At 44.2% G+C, this 21,275-nt stretch overlaps 1 protein-coding gene across 2 annotated transcripts in view; it reads left to right on the top strand.

Moving 5' to 3' along the window:
• Nucleotides 1-20,347, top strand: part of ZHX3 (zinc fingers and homeoboxes 3) — a 121,520-nt gene extending 101,173 nt beyond the window's left edge. For both annotated transcript variants that reach the window (XM_086932275.1, XM_086932274.1), the window contains one exon: nucleotides 19,708-20,347. In XM_086932275.1, coding sequence (XP_086788401.1) covers nucleotides 19,708-19,718 — 11 coding nt within the window. In that variant the 3' untranslated portion in view covers nucleotides 19,719-20,347. The remainder of the gene's footprint in view (nucleotides 1-19,707) is intronic.
• Nucleotides 20,348-21,275: the final 928 nt, after the last annotated feature.

Genomic DNA, 21,275 nt, shown 5'->3' with positions numbered 1-21,275 from the left:
CATGTCTGAACTGGGGTGGCAGAGTGGGCTAAAGAACGGTGATGGATTAAACCCAGATCTGTTGACTGGGTGTGAGTGTTTGATTGGTTCAGATGCTCCGTCCATCACCACCCCCTTTTGTACCGCAGAGGGGAGATTAGGCCTATATTGAGAGGGCTCCTGGTGGGGCTGCTCTGTACTTGTATGAGCTTGTGTGGCTACCCATTTGGCACAAGGCAATTTAGACTAGCTGTTTAAAACCACTACTTAACAAAATGGTGACATTCATGAGGATTACATCACATAAACTTTGGCCCAATGATGGAAAAGAAAATTCAATTTGCAAGCTTGAGGACCTGGATAAGATACGAGAACCATGTAGCTTCTAACCTAGATGGCATTGTGAAAACAAATGTCATGCCATCATTTTGTGACCTTTGTGCACAGTGACCAATTTTAATATTGTTAGCTGGTCCCTTCATCAGCAAACACACCTTGATGGCAGTAATGTCACTTAAGATTCCAGCAGCAACTCTCATGCTTGCAGTCCATATCACTACCTGACTTTCAAAGACTCACTGGTAATTCTCTTCTTGCTCAGGTAGCTGGGTTGTAACTTTTAACAGATCCAATCTATAGCTTCCCCAAAAAGTAGAATGACGATGCAACATGTAGTCTGTAGATCTGCTGGAAAAGTAGTGCTTACCTACTAAATCAGTGAGGAGGGCGAGTATGATAATGAGATTTCTCTCCCAATTTCCCCATTGTATTCATGACTACACTGTTTACACCTTGTTGAGAGTACCTTGATGAGCTCTTGTGTCCTGGCTACATTCGACTCACCGCTTTTTTCTGGCATGTGTCTTACCACCTGTACATTGTTCTTGCAGTGTGACCGAGCCAGAGCCTGTAGTGTTTGGGTTGAGGTGGGTGATATACTTATGTGGAGGCCATTAGGTTGTTGGGTGCTAATTGCTAAGGGATTTGTGTTCTAAACTACAGTGGTCTAGGCTCACTGTATTACCCAGGACATAAAGCCTGGTTGGCATTAGTTCGCAACCTATGGCCCAAGAAAATGAAGGTGGCGGAGGGTGGAGAGCAATAACCAGTAGCGTGAGGTACTCGGTATGTTTGATTTTTCTTATACTTTTAACTGTAGATTCTTTAACTTTTGAATTACCATTGGTGCTAGACCGCATCTGGAAAATTTCCAGCAATTGCTCCCAAGCGCCAACTTGTGATGTTATCAGACTCCACAGTGACATAGCACTGCCTCTTGAAGTGACGACACGTGGAAGTTTATGGAGGCCACTCTTCAACACTGACATAGTCTACTTCTTTCCTCGTTTTTGAAGCAGATCTGACTGTCTGATTCCAAACTTTGGTCTGTGTCCTACTGACACATTCTTTTTCACTAGTGTACTTGGTCTGCAGTCTCACTTGACACGGAGTCGTGCAACAAATGCTCCCAAAAGCTATCCAGTAATAAAAGAAAAAGGTAAAAGACTGCTCTTGTCATCAAGTTTAGACAGGATTTGTATCATTCTAAGATGCACAATCAGCATTCGAAGGACCTGACTCTGCCACAGTCGTCCAACTTGGAACCCATTGCTAAACTAGATATGGTGTGCCCCAGGTTCCCTAGGCCTCCTTCAACTCCACATCCAGTGGGGGTCTTTCAAAGAGGCCATGCTGCATTTGTTTCAGATTATGCAGAGTCTTTCTGAAGAACCTTCAGGTCCCAATGATCTGCTGGGGTCCCCGTTTTGAACTTGCCACAGATGGCACCGACCCATAATTCTACACCTGTGCTGAAGGCCATGCTGGTCTCAAATGCTCCCATGCCAGTCTGCTACAGAGTTGCCGGTTCCTGATAAGACCCAAATGCCAGTTTCATATCCAGAGCCATCTTTTGCCCAATTCCAGCTGATGTTATTGACACAGTATTTTTTTTAAGTGCAGCCTCTTGTTTGTGAGAAGTTTCAGCCGGCAGCACACTGACTTGGTGTCAGTACTTCTGCAGGCTTGAGGCTCTATTTCGATCGCAATATGACACTGTTGAAGGTCTTCAAAATATTCAGATTAATGATAGTGATGAGGAGGAAGCTCATTCTTTACTCCCTCTCCATTCTGCTGATGATGGCCTGTATTTTGAGTTGCAGAATGCTAGTGGCCTAGATACCACACCTGAGACAGAATTGGACATGCAGTGCTACTCCTGCAACATTTTGGTGCTGAAGAAGAGACAGGGTTAGACTAATTATAAATTTAGTATTTGATGACGTTATTTCCACAGGAAAGATTCAAGCTTCTGACTGGCACAGGTCCTATCTACCTTAGATCATGGGGACTAGATTGTGACTTTGGACTTCCTTCCCATACTTTCATGTACCCATCCTGCAGTTCCATTAATCCTTCCCTTTGTTTGTGGTAGGATCAGAGCTCTTCCAGTTTGCTGTCCTGCCATTTGGCCTCACCATTGCACCTCAGGTGTGTATAAATGTGGTAGCAGATCGTTGCAGTCCACCTCTGCATTTTTGAGAAAATCATATGTATTCTTTTAGCGCAGCGATTGACTGCTGAAAGTGAGACCGTCACAGTCATTCACAGACCACTTACAGACAACAGTCTCACTGCTCTCCTCCCTGGTATTCTCCATAAACAAGCTGAAGTCCCATCTGCAACCAATGTCGCTGATTCCATTAATTGGGGCTGTTAGACCTGGCATCCCTGGCGTGGTATCACCCTATCTTTTTGCCTCTACCTCCTGTATTTTTGATGCTGTGCTGGATTTCGTTTTTGCTGGTTTAGATGCTTTGGACACTTTGCCACTGATGACCAGTGTCAGAGTGTAAGTGCTTCCTGTGTAAAATGTTATTGTGATTTGATATGCATCATTGGCATATTTGTATCACCAAGAAGTCCCTAGTAAAGTGCAGTGGGTGTGCCAGGGCTGGTGATGACAAATGCTACTAGTGGGCCTGCAGCACTGATTGTGCCACCCACATGAGTAGCCCTAAAATGGTGTCTCAGGCCTGCCATCGCAGTGCCTGTGTGCAGTCTGTGAACTGCCATGTCCTCCTGGTCAGTGTCCCCACTGACCAGGCCTAACCCTTCCCTTTCTGTGCAGATTGGTCACCCCTATGGAAGGCCCAAGGTACCCCCTTGGGCAGGGTGCAGGGTATGTGAAAGGTAGAGCATGTACTTGTGCAGGTGACATGCTTTGGTAGTGAATTACAGCCATTTTCGTTTTTCACTGCTGCAAGGCTATCCTGCTCCATAGGCTATCATGGGGGACGCTGGCTACAGTGGCTACCAGCATATCTTCCTATAAGAGCAAGATAGGACATAAAAGTCTGGTATCCCTGAACTCAGAATTTAATAACACATCTTTTAGGAAAGGTGTTTTTTAACTCCTGTGTTTGAGAATATCACTTTTAGAAAGTTGCTGTTCTCTTTTCTGACCTTTCTGTGTGCCTTGGCCTGTTTGTGAATTGACTGTCTGGTTTGAGAGTGACAGGGGCTGGGGATTCCCCAGGAGGCTGGTTGAGTCAGCCCTAGGCTGAATCACTGCATTTGCAACTTGAGTGGTGGGAGGAGATAATACCTGGGCGTGAATAGGGCTGTGCCTGCCTTCCACAATGCTGGCTCCACCTCCTGTTGGGCGGCTGACGACCCTGCCCCTCACTCTGAAAGGAAAGGAGAAGCCAGGAAAACAAAGTGTTCAAGGAACACCCAGAACTGGTTCAGACCGCGCTCAGAGCCCTCCTGCACAAAGGGAACAAAGTTTTTTAGGGGTATAAGTACAGGGTACCTGACTACAGAAAATTAGATCATCCTGGAATCAAGAAGGAACCTCTGCCAAGGAGTAAGCTGAAACTGAAGAAGGAAGATTGTCCTGCTATTGCTCTGCTGAACTGACCTGCTGTTGGTTTGCTGCCAAGGAGAGGGGAAGGACTTTGCTTGGTGCTGTGTCCCCTGTCTTGAAGGAATCTCCAAGGGCCTGAGAAGAGCTGGCTCCCTGTTTTTGAAGTCTCAGGAACATAAGGACTTCACCCCCAGCTTTCCTGAACTCTGCTGAGAGAGTTCTGTCCTTCCTAGAGTGCTTGAGCCAGTTGTGGTGCCTCTGGAAATTGTACCTGTGTTGGAAAGCTGGAAACCAAGCTTTTAAAGACTTTCTGCAAGTTTTGCCGCTTCACTCGCTTGCGGAGCGTATCCCCGACAGTGCGAGGAAATTCCCGCCACTACGAAGGTCGAGATCGTCGCAGCGCCTGTTGCCGCTGCCAGAGCCGTCACATCCTTCGTTTGCGGGACGCACCAGACCAGTGCGGGAAGATTACCATCGCTGTGTCGTCGCAGAGCCTGTTGTCGCTGGGGGAGATCGCCGCACCGATTGCTTGCGGACCACATCACGTCACTGCGAGTGTCGTTGCTGAAGCCATCGCATCGAGGAGCTGCGAGAGAGAGATCACAGCTGGTCCGCGCATCGTCGCCCCGGAGATCATCGCAACTCCAGATATCATTGCATCGTGCCTTTGCGAGGGAAAACTTCCTACGGAACCTACGCACCGGAATCCATACAAGTCCGCCTTCCTCCCCATACAGACCGGATTCGTCTCAACACGCCCGCTGCTACAACTGAGTTGTTGCATCGCCTCCCCAGGGTCTCAGGAGCAAAGTATCGCTTGTTTTCCACCGCACCAGCTTTGTCGCATTTAAAAGGCACTGTTGGCTAAACATGAGGCAACTGTGTACTTTTCACGCAACTGTGGATTATTTTATCGCAACCTTAAGAACTCTTTTGCAACCATTTTCTTGAACTGTGTATGTTGGATTTTTGTCGTTTTGGTCTTGTGTAGTTTAGATTAAATACCTTTATTTTTCTAAACTGTTGTGGAGTCACTTTGTCGTGTTTTCACTGTGTTACTGTGAGTGTTGGTACAAATACTTTACACATTGCATTTGGATAAGCCTGACTGCTTGTGCCAAGCTACCAAGGGGGTGAGCAGAGGTTATCTAAAGAGTGCTTCCTCCTTACCCTGGCTAGAAGCAAGGGTCCCTATTTGGACAGTGGTACCTACCTCTGCCAATTAGAGACCCCCAGTTCTCACAGGGGCCATCATAGACATGGTGGCTTTCAAGGCCTTTCAATCCATGCAGCAAGTTAGTCATTCAGGGTATTATCCCAGTGCTTTGACTAAGTCCCGTGTCTGGCGCAAATGGTTCTGAAGCTTTCTGCTAGTTCCTCCTGCCTACTGCCACTTGATGTATCACAGTAAAACCTCCGCCTTTAATAGGATCAACATTGTCGGTTGCCCTCATGGACAACAGTTGTATCTCAGAGGAGACAGTCTGGGACCTTCAATGTTAGCTGATGGATAGCTGCCTCTCTGTAGCAGACCATTCTCCTTTCCTCACCCAGAACTCGCAGTAGTGACAGTGACATGTTATCTCTGTGCTGCAGGGTGTGGGGGAACTGCGCATAGTTGAATTCAGGGTTCTTTGGCCTCTGGTGAAGCAGGAGCACTTTATCAATGTTCTTAAGCTGCAGGCCATAACATTCTCCCATTCATCAAGGAGAAGCAGACAGACGGCACAGCCACCAAGTGTCATTGCAACAAGCAGAGTGCTTTGGATTTGTGAGTTCCCTGCCTGAAAACACAGACTGGTTGTGCCACCCACCTCCAACGGATCCCTCTGATTGGGAATCGCATGGCAGTCTTGCTGAATGCCTTGGCCAGCAAGCCTAGTTGATATCATCAGACAGACCTTGAATAGCAGTCTACACCCAGAGTAGTTTCAAGGTGGGTTGGCCCATTGGGGTGTGCCTTGGGTAGATCATTCTGCTACTGCAGGGAATGTTCGGTGTCCAAGCTCCTGCAGGCTGCCTTTTCTGCTCGCTGGTCGGGCAGCAGCATCCAGTATGCCTTTCTGCTGCTGCCATTGTTGCCCCAAGTTCTGAAAGGGTTCAGTAAAACCAGGACTCTTATCATCCTGATTGCCCTGGATTAGGCCTGGAGAACGTGGGTATCTCTCGTAGAGCACTTTTTCTAACAACATCTGAGGAGGGCTCTCTACCATCTCCATCTCCATGGGATTAGAACAAGCCGTGTAGTTTTGACCAGTCTGTGGAGGTAGTAGATGTTATCTGCTTGATGCCCATCTAATAAACCTACTTTTATCACTAAGCAGATCTTGGGTTCTGGTGGGAGGACTGTTGTGTTGACCCACTTCAAGACCAAGTTAACTGATGTGTTGGTTTTGTTATCGCTAATCCACCAGGTTTTAGATGTGGTCACCATTAAAGTTTATTTATTAGCCTTTCAGCCTTTCCATGTGTGCCTGACCGGCCTTTGTTGTTTAAGTCACTGATTGTAATCTATTATCTGAAAGGGCTCACATTTGTTTCTTCCTGCACTCTTTATTGTGTGTGACCTGTAGGAAATTGGGTTAATAGGTGGGAAGGACCTAAGTCCTTAACAAGTAATGTTTGCAGTTGTCTTTCAGCTAGAAACCAAATACCACATTGTAGCATCTGACTCTCTCAGGATAGTGGAGCAGAGCAGTCCAAGACCTACTTGGGGGAGGTGGTATGGGCTAGTAACACCAGTCAATTGGTACTCAACAACAAAGCTCAATAAATTATTGTCCGGTCAGTGCTTTTTATTTGAAAAAGGAAAAGTAATTTTATATCTGATAGACTTGTATTCAGAAGACCAAATTGGGTGAAAGATCTTTCTCCTACTTCTCGCCCAAAAAAGTGGAACACATTGCCAGTCAGTCTAGGAACGGAGTTGGATGAGGCCATATTTATAAAACGTCTTAAAACATGGCTATATCCTAGTTAACTAGGACACAACTCCAGACCAGTAGGTGCACGGTTTTGTCTGACATCGCTGGAACACCTTTGGTAGCTATGCTCTTTAGAAGTCCAAGATAAGATAAGTTGCAAATTCTTACCTTAGAATAATCCCCTGGCGCCCGGCTGGATCCGTAAACTATTTGAGCAATACCTCTGCGCGCCAGTAGGTGAGATCATTTGGCTCTGTGTTGGCATTGCTCACGCCAGACGTGGTGCTTATATATGCTACTCCAGCGCACTGATATCAGTTATTTTCTTTCTACAACAACGCAGATCTGGAGAGAGCTATACTCCAGTGATTTATTTTTTTACTGACTTTTTCGATGTTTTGTCAAGACTTGTTTTTTTTTTAGACTTGTCTTCCAGTGTGTCAGGTAAGTCCCCCAAGAAACTGGGTGGCATTAAGCCTGGTAGTACCTGTCACACACAGCTGCCTGAGACAGACCCTCATCAGGTTTGACTTTGGTGCTTGCAGTCAGACCACGACTCCAAGACTTATGAGGGCTGTTGTTCCATGAACTCTAAGGCACTGAGGGAGTGCTCATTGAAGGTCCTTTTTGCCAGAGGCTGGCTGACTCCTCGATGCTGCAGATCCTTGTTAGGCGGAAGGTCCCGTGCCCATTTGCAGAGTTGTTCCAGGCGCTCGTCTTCCCGCTTAAAGCCTTCAGGTATGTCCCACAAAAAATCTAAGGAATCGAAGAAGCCAAATTGTTCTTCAATATCTGACAGAAACAGGTTAGTATTAGATTCCTTACCTTAGAATATCCCCAGGCGTCAGACTGGATCCGGAAATTTTTGCGTAGCAGTACCATTGCGCGTCGGTAGGCGTCGTCCGCGGCTCTGCGTCCATCGTGGGCGCTGTGATGACGTCATCGGAGTACTTAGACGCCGCCTCCGCGCGCTGACGTCAGTTCTTCTTTTTTCTGCGCCAGCAGCGCAGATCCGGGAAAAGTGGTACCTTAGTCGATTTTTGACTAATTTTTTACGATCCCTTTTGATCATTTTCGAAGTCCTTCGACTCCGAACAGTGCCGGTAGGGATGCCTGGATTTAAACCCTGTGAGGACTGCGACCGACTGATGTCGGTTACCGACCCTAACCGCCGGTGCCTTCACTGTCTCGGTTTCGTCAACGACGACAAGGCCTGCCCCGACTGCAGAGCCCTAACGTCGAAAGCTAGGCGGGAGCGGTACCGCAAGCGGCTCGAGCTCCGGCAGTTGGCCCGCGCCGCGAGAGGTCCCGGTCCGGACGGAGGTCGAGGGACCGGTCGCGGGGTCGGAGCCATCATAGCTCCGGGAGTCACCATCACTCTTCGGGCTCGAAGTCGTCAGGTAAGCATAAGAAGTCGAAGAGACGTCCTCGCTCTTCCGACTCCCCCCCCCCCCCCCCCCCCCCCCGACGCTCTCGCGACGCGGCTGGGGGTTTGGGTGACACCGCCCACGCGGCTCCATCGGAGTTGCGGGCGTCGCGGCCAGCTTCATACCCTCCGTTCCCTAGGCCGCAAGCGACGCCGGAGGAGATTGAGCGCTTCCTCGTGGCCATGAGGTCCCTCTCTATTCCGACGGGCTCCGCGGCGCCTTCGGGCCCAGCGGACCCGTCTGGGGGCCCTAGTGGGTCGGGTGCTTTAGCCCCGACGCCGGCGGGTGCTTCGGCCCCGACGCCTTCGGGCCTGGCGCCGCAGGGCCCTGCTGGATCAGCTTCCGGATCCGGGTCGTCGCCGGTTGACCTGACGACCTCACCGGCGCCGGTCTTTAGGGTGTCACCTCCGGCGACGCCGTCCCCGATACCTCCCTCGATCCGGTTCCGGCGTCGGAACGTCGCCGCTCTCGACGCCGCTTGGAGAGTTCTACTTCAACGAACCGGCCCCATCCTTTTACAACCCTGATTATCAGGAGATGGGTGATGAGGCGTATTGGGAGGGGTCTGAGGACCCTCTGACACGTGATTATCAGTCCCAGCAGGACTGGACAGGTGAACTTGGGGATGCCAGTGGTATAGACACTTCGCCAGACACTGGTTTTGTCTCACCCCCTACCGTGGCTACGGTGGAGGGGGCAACGTACAGTCTGGTGTTGACGCGGGCGGCCAGGGCTTTGGGCCTTGAGCTCCCCGTCGCGGCCGTGACGACTAACCTCCTCACTGAGGTCCTTAAACCGCAGTCAAGCTCGGCTGAGCCTCTGCTGCCGTTTAATGAGGCCTTGTTTGACATTCTTTTGGGCACTTGGTCCAGGCCAGCTACAGGTCCGCCTGTAGATAGGAACGTGGCCAGACGCCATCGCCCGGCCCCGGACGACCCTTGTTTCCTGTCCACCCATACCACCCAGAGAGCCTGGTCATCCAGGCCTCCAACTCCCAGACTGCATTCCCGACGGCCCGCCAGATCAGGAATCCAAGAGGTACGAGCAATACGGCAAAAAGGTATTCTCCTCCCTGAGTTTGGGACTGCGGTCTTCCAACACCCCGTGCCTCTTGGGCCGCTACACCCACTTGTAATACAAAAAGGAGCCAAGAGGGAAATAAGGGTACCTACGGGATAGCCCTCCACTCAACAGACGTCAATACCAAAAAAAACCTGTACCCTGGACATTGGTTAGCATTCATCTAATAGGCATCCAAACACTGTTTACTGGAAAAAATATACTATTTAGATCCACCCTCTCTCTATATGTAGTTAGGTGTATTCTCTCTGTGCCTAACCGTCCAAATCAAACCATTGTTTGTAACTGCAAAAGGGAGATTCCGGGCAGAATTCAACTCGACACATCCACTGATGTCTGCTCCACTGAGACAGTACATCCACCCACACTTAAAAATAAACACAATAAAAAATGTGTGGTGAAAAGGAAGGCACCTCACGGGCGAACAACCCTCTGGGCACTTGGCAGATGTTACCAGTTTCCTGCCCCTTTCTCATCATCGTTCGCCATTCCTTTTCAAAATAAAATGAAGGAAAAAAGGTGTCCAAAACAAAACCATCCGTGTTGTGCAAAAGGACAGGTGCAAGACAAGAAGCTCAAGGAATCGCTCCCTGATGTGACAACAGAAGTGATTTTAAAATCAGCAGACACACCAATGGTACAACTTTATTACTAGATCTGGTGTGCACTGGTGAAATAAAAAGGCTGGTAGCCATGTGGTACTGCCATGTGGTACTGCAACGTCGCATACCAATACCTGTAGCCAGGTATTGGTATGCGATGTTAAGCTACCAGCCTTTTTATTTCACCAGTACACACCAGATCTAGTAATAAAGTTGTACCATTGGTGTGTCTGCTGATTTTAATCACTTCTGTTGTCTAATACTACGCTGCTATGGTAGGACCTATCAACCATGTTCATTCCTGCCTTGCCACAGGCAAACAGTCTCCCTAGTCCTTTAGTGGCCATGAACGCAGTTCTCATAAGCCTTATGGGAGAACCAGACTGATGTCTCCAAATAGCCCCCCCTTCCTTCCTTCCTTCCTCCCTCCCTACCAGCAGCCGCAGGCTCCATAGCACTTTAATTTTCCCTCTTACCATCCCGGGCACGCAGTTGGTAGCAGTGTCTGACATCACCTGCCCCACTGGCTGTCCGTAACATCTGACTAGTGGGTATTACAGATTGTTCTGCGGGTACAAACTCTTTTGGCCAAAGGAGCCATTGAGAGGGTGCCGGCATCAGAAGTAGATCTTTTATTTATTTGTTTATTTATTTAAAAGGTTTTCTATAGCGCTACTGGACCCAGGAGTATCAGAGCGCTTTACAGGATACTAAATACATCATAAAAATAAAATCAGTAAAACAATACAATTTAACATATACTGAGTGATAGAGTCCACCAGGTATATAATGAAAAGAGGGAGTAGCTTTTAGGGAGCAAGTGATGGGGAAGAGAGATGTTGTGAAAGAAAATTGGGGGGCTGTTATTGGTTGTTATTCCCACCCATCTGGTGCCCATAAGAAGGATGAAGGCCTTCGCCTTATTTTAGACCTGCGCCATCTCAATTCCTTCCTGAAGAAGGAGAAATTCAAAATGCTCAGTTTCTGTTTGCGCTAGACCCTGGATGATTGCGCTGGACTTGCCGGACACCTACTTCCATGTTCCATCCTGCCTGCCCACTGGCGCCATAAGCGGTTCACGGTGGGCCGCAAGCGTTATCAGTTCCCTGTGCTCCCCTTTGGCCTTACCAGTACCCCTCAGGTGTTCAGCATGGTGATGGATGTGGTTGTGGCACACCTGCAGATGTCGGGGGTTCTAACCTTCCCCAACTTCCATGCTTAAGGCCAGCTTGCCTCAGACTTTGTTCACTATAAGCGTTCCGTAGTTGCACCCTGATTCCCTCTTAGACTCTCCCTTTCTTCTGAACTGTTCTGGATACTGTACAATTTCAGGCATATCCTATGGTCCTTGATATTCAGGCTATGATTACAATGTTTCAGCCTCTGTCATGGATTTCTGTGAGACTAACTGAGTGGCTGCTGGGTTTCCTGGCTTCCTGCAACCTGCTGGTAACATAATATGTCAGTTTGCATATGTATGCTCTAAAGTAGGACCTGAAGTCCCAGTGGGTGCAGTACCAGGGAAATCTCTCTGGCCTGGTCCAGATATCAGAGAGGTCTGCAAAAGTTCTGCAGTGGTAGCTGCTGAACCGTGATTGGGTCAGTGGCAGACAGTCTCCATTCATAGCACACTGTAGTGACAGATGTGTCACTTCTTGGCTGGGGGCTGCCATCTAGGGGAGTGAATATTAGAGGACCCTGGAGTCCGAGCTCTACTTCAAGTTGCTTGAGCGGAGAGCGATCCTACTGGCATTTAAAACCTTTATTCCTTCTATCAAGAGAAGGCTAATCAGATGTTCTTGGGCAACACCACAGCCATGTGGTATTGCAACAAACAAGCCGGGGTGGGGTTATGAACATTCTGTGATCAGGTCCTGTGTCTCTGGACATGACTGAAATGTAATGGCATTTCCCTGATGATTCAACATCTGGCAGGCTCTCCAAACATCCGAGTTGGCAAACAGCCATCGAAGCCCAGTGGATCACAAATGGCGTCTCAAGCGGAGGTGGTGCAAGGTCTCTTCAGAAATTGGGGAGAACCTCAGTTAGATCTATCCGCCACCGCTGAGCACATGCAATGTCCGCACTTCTGCAAGCAGGCGTTTCCAAGGTGACTCGCTCGGAGATGCTTTTCATCTGGGGTTGAGATGAACTTAAGGAGAAATTAGCAGGTGAACCATTGAGGCGTGAAGCACACAAAATATACATCTCCAGTTTAATGGCAGTTTCTCTGTTTGCAACCCATATGGATGACAAATACCAAAAAGTTAAAGCTGAGGCAGAGAGCACATCATCCATATCTCATAGTTCTTACAAGCAGATTCAAGTCTTGACTGGCACCAACCAGTTTCTCCTCTGTATCTTGAGGGGCGCCTAGAAGCTGGACAGTGCTCAAATATATAGAAATAAGTATTATCACAACATAATGTTAACATTCCAGGCAATGTTGTATATTCGCATAAGCTACTAGAAAACCTCAGAAGTCGTTGCACTAAAGGAGTGACTCCCTTTATCATTCTGCTTAACAACATACCAATTTAGGGGGATACCTGCAATTTTATTGTAATTGGAGGAAATATCTTTTATCAAGGGACCTATGGATTCTGGTAACGGTGTGCAATGTTTACTAAATATACAGGAAATATCCTTATTGGACATGTAATTCCAAATGATCTCCTTGTTTAATGAAAATACATCAGACAAGTGTATTCAACTTATTTACTTGTGGTCTGAAGCAAAGAAGCTGGCTATTCTAAATCTAAGGATCAACTACTTTCGTTTTCCATTTCAGGATGGTAACTGGGATGTTCTTGTTGAAATCTGGTGCTGTTACCATTTCGTGTACTAATTTCCTATTTCTCAGAGAACCCTTGGAGGCAAACTCTGAATCTCACAGGATTCCTGTATGGCAAAATGATCGATATAAGTAGAACTTGAAATACAGTGACCTGATATACCGAAGTGGGCTTTCCATGCACTTTAATAATCAAACCTTCACTGGTATTTAGCTACTTTGTTTGGAAGCTTGGGCAAGAGTCTGACCAAGAGGAGATGTGTAGTTTGGGGTACACCACCAGAATAAGCATTGAAGGGGTGCCAGAAAGGGTTGCTTCATAGTACCGTTATTAGTCTTTCTCTTTAAGTCTATATAAGACTTAGGGTTATCCCAGTTGTATGCGTTAGCGCTGTTTTACTCTGATGATCTGTTTTCGCTAAGGTATACACAATTAGTATTTCAGCATTCTGTGCACCCGTTGTGGGATGTCCCATGAAATGAACTCCCTGATAATAAACCACAATGATATCAAAATCATGATCTCTGTGATCAAAAGCCTAGAAAGAATGGTGATAAGGGTAATACATAACGTACATAGAGAGAATAGGTATTTAGGTCTCCATTTGGACAGTTGTCTGACCTGGAAGGGTTGGGTATCATATCAAGAAACACATGACCAGAAAAGCTACTAATAGCTTGGTTATGTTTAATAACAAATACAATGGGTTAGTCCTCCAGGGCCTTCATTGCGGAGACAGTTAAAATCTTTTCCCTAATCAAATATGGTGTGCCTTTTAAGTGCCATTCTCTAGGTAGCGATCTGAGCTTCAAAGAAGAGAACCTTGACATTGACTAATCTGTGCCCATTAAAGCCACACAGCCTGATCTCACTCTAGTTTTGGCCAGAATGACACTCTTACTGGCACTGATGTTATTCTTTAATAAGTATTAATAATGTGAATTGTAACAGTCTTCTTTTACTGGTTTGTTTAGATTTGAAAAATCCCATCTTTATCAATTTGAGATATACTGGTTGACCTATTTTTTCACTGTTGTTGGTCCTGTATCCCTACAGAAAGAGCAACTTTAAAAAAAATGTATTTTAAAAAAGTACTTACTTACACACTGAAATTCTGTGGCCTGCTTCAAGTCCTCGCCCGTAATATAAATACAGCCACACGGGCTCAACTTCTCATGGAGGGAGATCAATATCTTATTCTTGTGGAGAGATCTGCAAAAATTAATAAAAGTGCCTAAAGGAGATCCCTTATTCGCAGTATGTTTTTTTTTAGGGTCCTTTGGCAAATGTTAAATCGATTTCAGATGTCGCTGGAGTATTTTGGTTAGCCTGTATCTGTGGACTTGGTCTACATGTTTCAGCTGTTACCAATCTGACCCTTGGGTTTCTGTGGGTCCAGAAAAGTTAAGATGTGATATGATCATTTTCATCTTTAATTCTTGCACCAAATATCCGAAGGTGGTGTATATTCCATCAGTCACTGCACTCTTGGCTACTGGTGCATTGGCGTGTAACACATTCAATATTATCCAGTCCTGCAATTTTAGCTTGGAAACACTGCAAAAGAACACCCTTGTGTTATCGCTTCAGTAATGCACCCAGCAAGCTAATTCACACCACGCAGGATATATTCATAACACCGGTTTTTGTAGGCACACTCTATACCGTGCACATATTATCAGCCACTGTCAATGTATGCCGTTCACATGCATTACGTATCAAAAGTCAGGGTGTATTTCTAAGGACACATGCTTAGATTTGAGGTTAAAGACTACAGACGGGCGAATCTTGTAGGTAAAAATATATATTTATTTATTCTGCCTTACTGGCGATGGATTATTAACCTAAGACGATACCCATGCTTTGTCAAAGATCATGCCCTGCATTTAGTCTACTCACATAGCTGGCCCCTGAATATTGACATTCTGAGGTAGTGTGCACCTTTTTAGTTTATCATCTGAGTCTTTTGGGTCATATCCTGGTGTCAACACGTAATGATGCTTCACGTACGTGTCGGATGCCATCACTCCTACTCCACTTGCTGCACTACTAGTGCCTATACCATCGCTGTTGTGTGATGAAGTACCTGATTACCAAATATTACCATAGTTATTTCTTGTGATAAAAGCAGATGGGTAATCTGTGGGCCAGTAATCTCAGTCAATATCACTAGGGGCATACCATATAAACCTAAATACTGGTCTACTGAGTCTTGTAACACACAAATATTATATGTAAAACATTGCATCTTGGTTTTATCATTGTAATATGCATCTTGGGATTTGTTTTTAAATGTTCATATTTGTACACATTTTCACTCGGACAACCCAGTGATTTTTGTGTCCCACTACCCTCATGAAAGACCTTCACTTCCAAAGAATGAAGGTGCATCCTTACTGATGAAGTGTGTAAATTGTAGGTAATGATTACCTAAATTAACCCAAGTAGTAAATTGAGTAGGTGTTTTCATGGTCCTGCTCTTAGATGGTAAGATTGTCAGTGTATCTACTCCATAATTGTATATGCCCTCTACAATGTTTATTGGGGTGCATATTCTTTGGCTTTTCACAGTGATGTACGTAAAGGCTGGGTATTATAGGAGCAAATGTGCTGCCCATGAAGGGTCTGTGTATTTGTAGACCACATTTTCCACAGGCTGCTAAACTTGCAGGACGGAATAATATTAAATGTGTGGCACTGCAGTGCACTGATAGTCAAGTGTGCAGTGAATATCAAAATACACACCACCTTCGGATACCAGAAACAATAATTAAGGATGTAAATAATCATGTCCTAACTTTTCTATACCAACATATATCGCAACAATGACAAGAGTGGGCAACATCTTTGTTCATTATCTCTATAATCTGTTAGGAAGATGAGTTAGCCGATTGATTGATCAAAGCTTCTAGCTCTCTATTTGCATGTAGAACAGTTAAAACATACCTTGCACAACGTTGGTAGAGTGTATCATCCAAAAAGCACCAGTAATACAAGTGGATATCAACACATCATAACCACCCATGAGTAGCACATATAAACCTAATCCAAAATAGGATCTGGGACATTAACATAATACAAATTATAATGTGGAGCGGGAGAGCAAAATTACACCTGCTTACTTACACTTATTTAGCGGTGGAACTCTAATGCTAACTGTATCCAAATAAATGTATAATGAAACATATCCAAGATTTTGACAAACACCATTTGAAGTACATGTGGTTCAGGCAGGTCACAATCTAATTAATTTCTTGAACATAAAGGACTGTGAAACCATTCAAGAATTACAAAAAGATGATTCTATAATCCAAAAGCCTGCAGATAAGGGCGGAGCCCTGGTCATTTGGCCTAAAGATATGTATACAACAGAAGCCAAGAGCTAGATCCTTAACACTGAATGGTACAGGCAATTGAAGGCGGATCCAACACAGCAAATTGAAGCTGAGATTACAGCAATATTAGCATTTGGATTGGATGAAGGAATAATGGGTCCGAAGTAATTTGAATTTATGAACAAAAGCCATCCTAGAGTTCCTGTGATCTACTTTTTACCTAAAATACATAAATGCCTCAACCGCCCGGCAGACCCATTGTTTCTGGCTGCGATTCCGTGTTAGAGCCTGTTGCCAAATATGTAGATGTTTTCTTAACCCTTTCGATGCTGATGACGAGCTCAGCTCGTCATCACCCACGGGTGGCGTGTGCTGATGACGAGCTGAGCTCGTCCTGTATCGCGGAAAAGGGAAAACAGCCGCACAGCGCAAAAATCGCTGCAGCAGCGATGCGGTTAAAACAATTCATCTAGCAAGTATATATACAAGATACAATTGATCTCATCACCAAAATTGAGGACCATCCATTTGACAGCGACTTCCAGTGGATGGTCACATTGGATGTCACCTCCCTATATACTCAAATACCACAAGAGGAAGCCCTGTAGACTATGGAGTACTACTCGGAAACCAGGAACAGGTCTCACAGAGTTCCCACAGAATTCATATTGAAGCTAGCAGAAATTGCTCTCAAGGAAAATTATTTCAAATTTGATGATACATATTTCATGCAGATAAAAGGGACCGCAATGGGATGTTCCTTCGCCCCAGAAATGGCGGTCCTGTTTATGGCCTGTTTTGAAGACTAGTTCATTCATACTAACAATCCATTTGAAAGACATATACAACAATGGTATAGATACATAGACGACTTGTAGTGCCTCTGGAATGGCACAGAGGAACAACTAAAATCCTTCTTTGACAGGCTGAATAACCGTCATCAAGACATCAAATTCAGTATGAATAAAAGTAAGACATATTTGACTTTCCTAGATGGTGACGTAATACCCAATGAACACCAATTAATGACTACACTTCACCGCAAACCCACAGATCGAAATACAATCTTGCATTACCAAAGCTTCCAACCGAGGAGCTTAAGGGACAACCTTCCCATTTGGTCAAATATTGCGCATACGACGCAACTGTACAAGAAAAGAAGACTTTATGATACATGCGGAAGTACTATGTGACCAACTTAAAGAAAGAGGTTATCCACATAAACTGTTGAAACATGCCACCATACGGGCTTGGTACCCACCAAGGGAAGTTCTATTAAAGAAAGTCACTAAAAAAACAATTTGTGTAACTTGTTTGTGTAACAATATTTGGCCCCCACACCAACAAATATTGCCAAATAATCCTCAATAAATGGCACCTTCTTTCCCGACTTGAATGCCCATTAGAAAGACTCCTATTCGCTATGAAAAAAGGCAAAAGTATGGGCCAAAGTATTATTCGAGCAGACATCTCACTGAAATAATTGAAAAAGGATCTACGAGCCCAGTGGAATATGACACCCATAGAAGGACACCACACATGTGGAAACTGTTTGGTCTGTTCCATCACAATAGAAGGTAATTAATTCAGCCATGATGCAATTAAATAGACACATAAAGATTTCACAAGTTATAAAACAAAAAATTAAATGTATGCCATCAGATGTCCTTGCCCTAAACTATACATCGGAAAACAATTCAACAAGTAAATCAAAGAATTGTTCAGCACAGATCCAAAAATTAAAAAATAAGTTTGAACACCCCAATAGTGTCCCACTTCGTTTAAAAAAAACATACAGAACAAGATTTCACTTGGACAGTGCTATCAGCGCCCAAACAATCACAGAGAGGAAGGAAAATCGAAACTCAACTTTTTTAAAAAAAGAAGCATACCTCATTTTAAAATTTCATAGTGCCCAGACTGGGTTGAACGAGATGACTCAATTAACGAAAATTTCACCCGAATAGATTGGAACTCTCTTGAAACAACTATAATATCTAAAATGCATCATTTTCATCTACAAGGACGAATATTTTATAATCCACAAAATTCAAAACACAAATACCATATGTCCGGAAAGGTCCAAAAGTATTGCAAACAAAAATAATTGCTGGATTTATTAAGTTTGAAGCTTCCAACCAGCAAAGTAAAAGTCGCATGATCATTTCAAAAGGAACGCTACAAACCGGAACAGGAACAGGAGTCCTCCGAGAGCTAGGCAGAGAACAGACCGAACCAAGAGTCCGTGCTACCGCAACGTTTCACTTAGTAAGTTTACCGACAAATAGCATTGTGAACCGAGCTATTGAAGAACTTAAACCATGTATTAATGAAAGAGCGCTCTTTTCAGCATTCAGACCTCTGAACAGTTTGCCCACTCCCTGCTCATTCGTCGCGCTGCAGTAAAGATTGAACTATTACAACTGTGACGCATTCCATTAGTGAGTTGAATACAATGTATATCATTATTTGCAGCATTGGAAAGCTTGGCATAACGGACAGCTAAGTAGCACTGTGAACTCGCTTACTTTTCAGAAAATGGTAAAAGCCTTGAAGTCATGATAAGTACGCGGCTGGCAGCAGACAGAGAGCACTATAAACAACGAACAACATGAAGGCCCTCTGAACAGTTGGCCCACTTCCGGCTCTTTCGCCGCACTGCAGTAAAGATCGAACTGTCCCAACAGTGACGCATCCCCTAAGTGAGTTGAACAGAATGTTTCTCCTTAGTTGCAACATTAGAAAATCGTGACACAATGGATAACTAAGTAGCACTGTGTGCTTACTTTTAAGAAAATGGTAAACGCCGTGAAGTTAATCGAAGTACGCCGTTGGCAGCAGACAGAGAGCAATAAACAACACCAAGTCCCTAAAGCACACGAGTAAGCAGCTCAGCAATATGTTGGTTTGTCAAATAATTGAGTAAACTCCCCCTGCTTTCAGAAAAAAACGTATTTTCCTTATCTTTTGTTTACAGAACGCTAAAATATTTCAATCACAAGAAAACTCTTGTACCACAAGTAACGGTCCAGGTATTCCTGCCCTATTGAATAATTGAGACAAATAGAGGCACAATATTCAGAGAGAGGTTTAATTTTAATTTCAATAATTATTGTTCTTTATTATTTCAGATTACACCGAGTCAATTTGTCCTGAAGATAATCCCTTGATAAGACAGGGATTTGAAACGCGTCAGCACTTTTCTTTGACACCATGAGGGCTGTATATGAAATGTAACCCGAAGGCCAGATAGGGATCATTAACTAAAAACATATCCCACACAGTCCTGGAGCTCAGCACCATGGTTTAGGAACTCTAACAAAGTCAGTTAAAATAGTCATTTTGCATAGAGTTTCAATATGACATGAATCTTGACAAATTATAGGTGTAATGTGACTAATGCACTTTTTAATCAATGTGATTTATGTATTTCCTCATTGAAATAATTGTTTTCATCCTATGTCTTGATTTAATATGAGCACTAAGTGTATCGTTTTATGTTTTGGCATGCATTTGAATGTTACAAAATATGCATAAAAGGTGTTTAATATCGGCAATGATATAGCCAGGACCAAGACAAAGTATTTCTATTGGTCCTTAATAATAAACAGCAGTAACTAAAATAAGGTGGTCAGATGTTCATTTTTTTTTTTTAAACCATAAACTTTAACATGTTTTTCTTCCTCTTGTATTTCAGAAGGCGATTGAACTGGGGCAGGACGTGCACAAAGAAGTGGTTGCAAAATTGAGTTACATTGTGAAGTCTGATCTGAATCTTAGAAGAAGAACATGAATTGAATGTTCTGAAAGATCACACTGCTGTTTCTGCAGCACACATCTTACAGTCTAAACCTCCCCAATGCTGACAAAAGTAGTGTTTTGGGTTCTTAAGCTAGGACCTTTCTTACCAGACTAACGCACTCAGTTTAATAGTGCTCTTAGGCATTATCATGTAGTAGCATATGGGTCACAGCAGTAGCACATGGAATGTATGCCCAGTGCAGTTGGGGTTATGAAAAATAATGCAGCCTTGACAGACAATTTATTATAAAAGTAACTATGTATATATATATACTAAAACTTCAGCAAGAGACTGTAAATTGTTTTCTATTGCATAGCAGTTGTACATCTTGGCAGTGCATTTTCCTATTTTCTCTATATTTGTAATGTGATATTCATTTGTGTGTTTTTAAATAGGCTTATTTAAAGAGACAGTTCATTGGTGTTAATTTTTGTTGCATAATATGAAGATAATTACATTTTTCTAAAAAAACAAATTGCTATATCTAATCAAGTATTACAATAAGAAAAATAAAACCATTCTCTAATTTCTTTAATTCAGTTCCATGAAAACAAATACTTTTTATGTACTAAAAGTCAACACTCATAAGTAATCATTCTACATTAGCACATCAGATTCATGTGAAGTTAAATAAGCGGGATAAAAACCTCTTTTTCAAGGGATGATCTAATCAGAATCTCCAAAATGTGTTTAATCTTGAACCTTATCATTATTCATGTCACTCACCCAGAAATATAACATATATTTAAAGAATGTTGGTATTTGACCGCTAACTTTTTGTCATTAGTGAATGTGTTAAACAACGTCGTACACTCTAAGGATCATTGAGGTTGTTTGAGTCGATTTTGATTCCCTGTATGCCCAAGAGATTTGTGGAATAGATTCCGGATGCTAACGGGTCTACAGCCCACATGCTCGTATGATTGTTGTCCATGTGTACCCCTTCTATTTTGGGTCACTCTATAATTGTGGGGGTGATTCCCTCAGTAGATGACAATTACCCTTAATTGCATTTGGCATGTTGTACTGTAATAAGATCAGGTGACATTTTAAACATCCATTCTGTTAAAATCATCCTCGCCTGTGGTTTAGAGTGACACAAGCCTGTGAACATCCTCAGCAGTGGAAACTGAAGACACCCTCCTCCCGATTTTGGAGAAAACCTAGATAATGAGATCATCTACTACATGGAATAGGAACAGAAAGGAGCCTGTTTTCTTCACTCCCCATACATAATTTTTTTTTTAGTTATTATTCCAGTGTCCTTCATGCTTAACACCTTAGCTGCGTGTAAACATTTCTCCCCAGTGCTGCGCTGTCCATCAGAACTAGTGCTGAATGGACGTTCAATGGTCGTGCGCAGCACTGGGGAGGTAGCGCTGCTGACGACCACTGGCCGTCAGCAGCACTTAAGGGTTTAAATAGGTGGACATGTGGGATGGCTCCACTTATTCATGATGTCA

This window comes from Lissotriton vulgaris, chromosome 7, assembly GCF_964263255.1.
Source record: "Lissotriton vulgaris chromosome 7, aLisVul1.2, whole genome shotgun sequence".
NCBI lineage: Eukaryota > Metazoa > Chordata > Amphibia > Caudata > Salamandridae > Lissotriton > Lissotriton vulgaris.
Note: the sequence above shows the minus strand (reverse complement) of the source record. Positions and strands in the feature narration are given on the sequence as shown.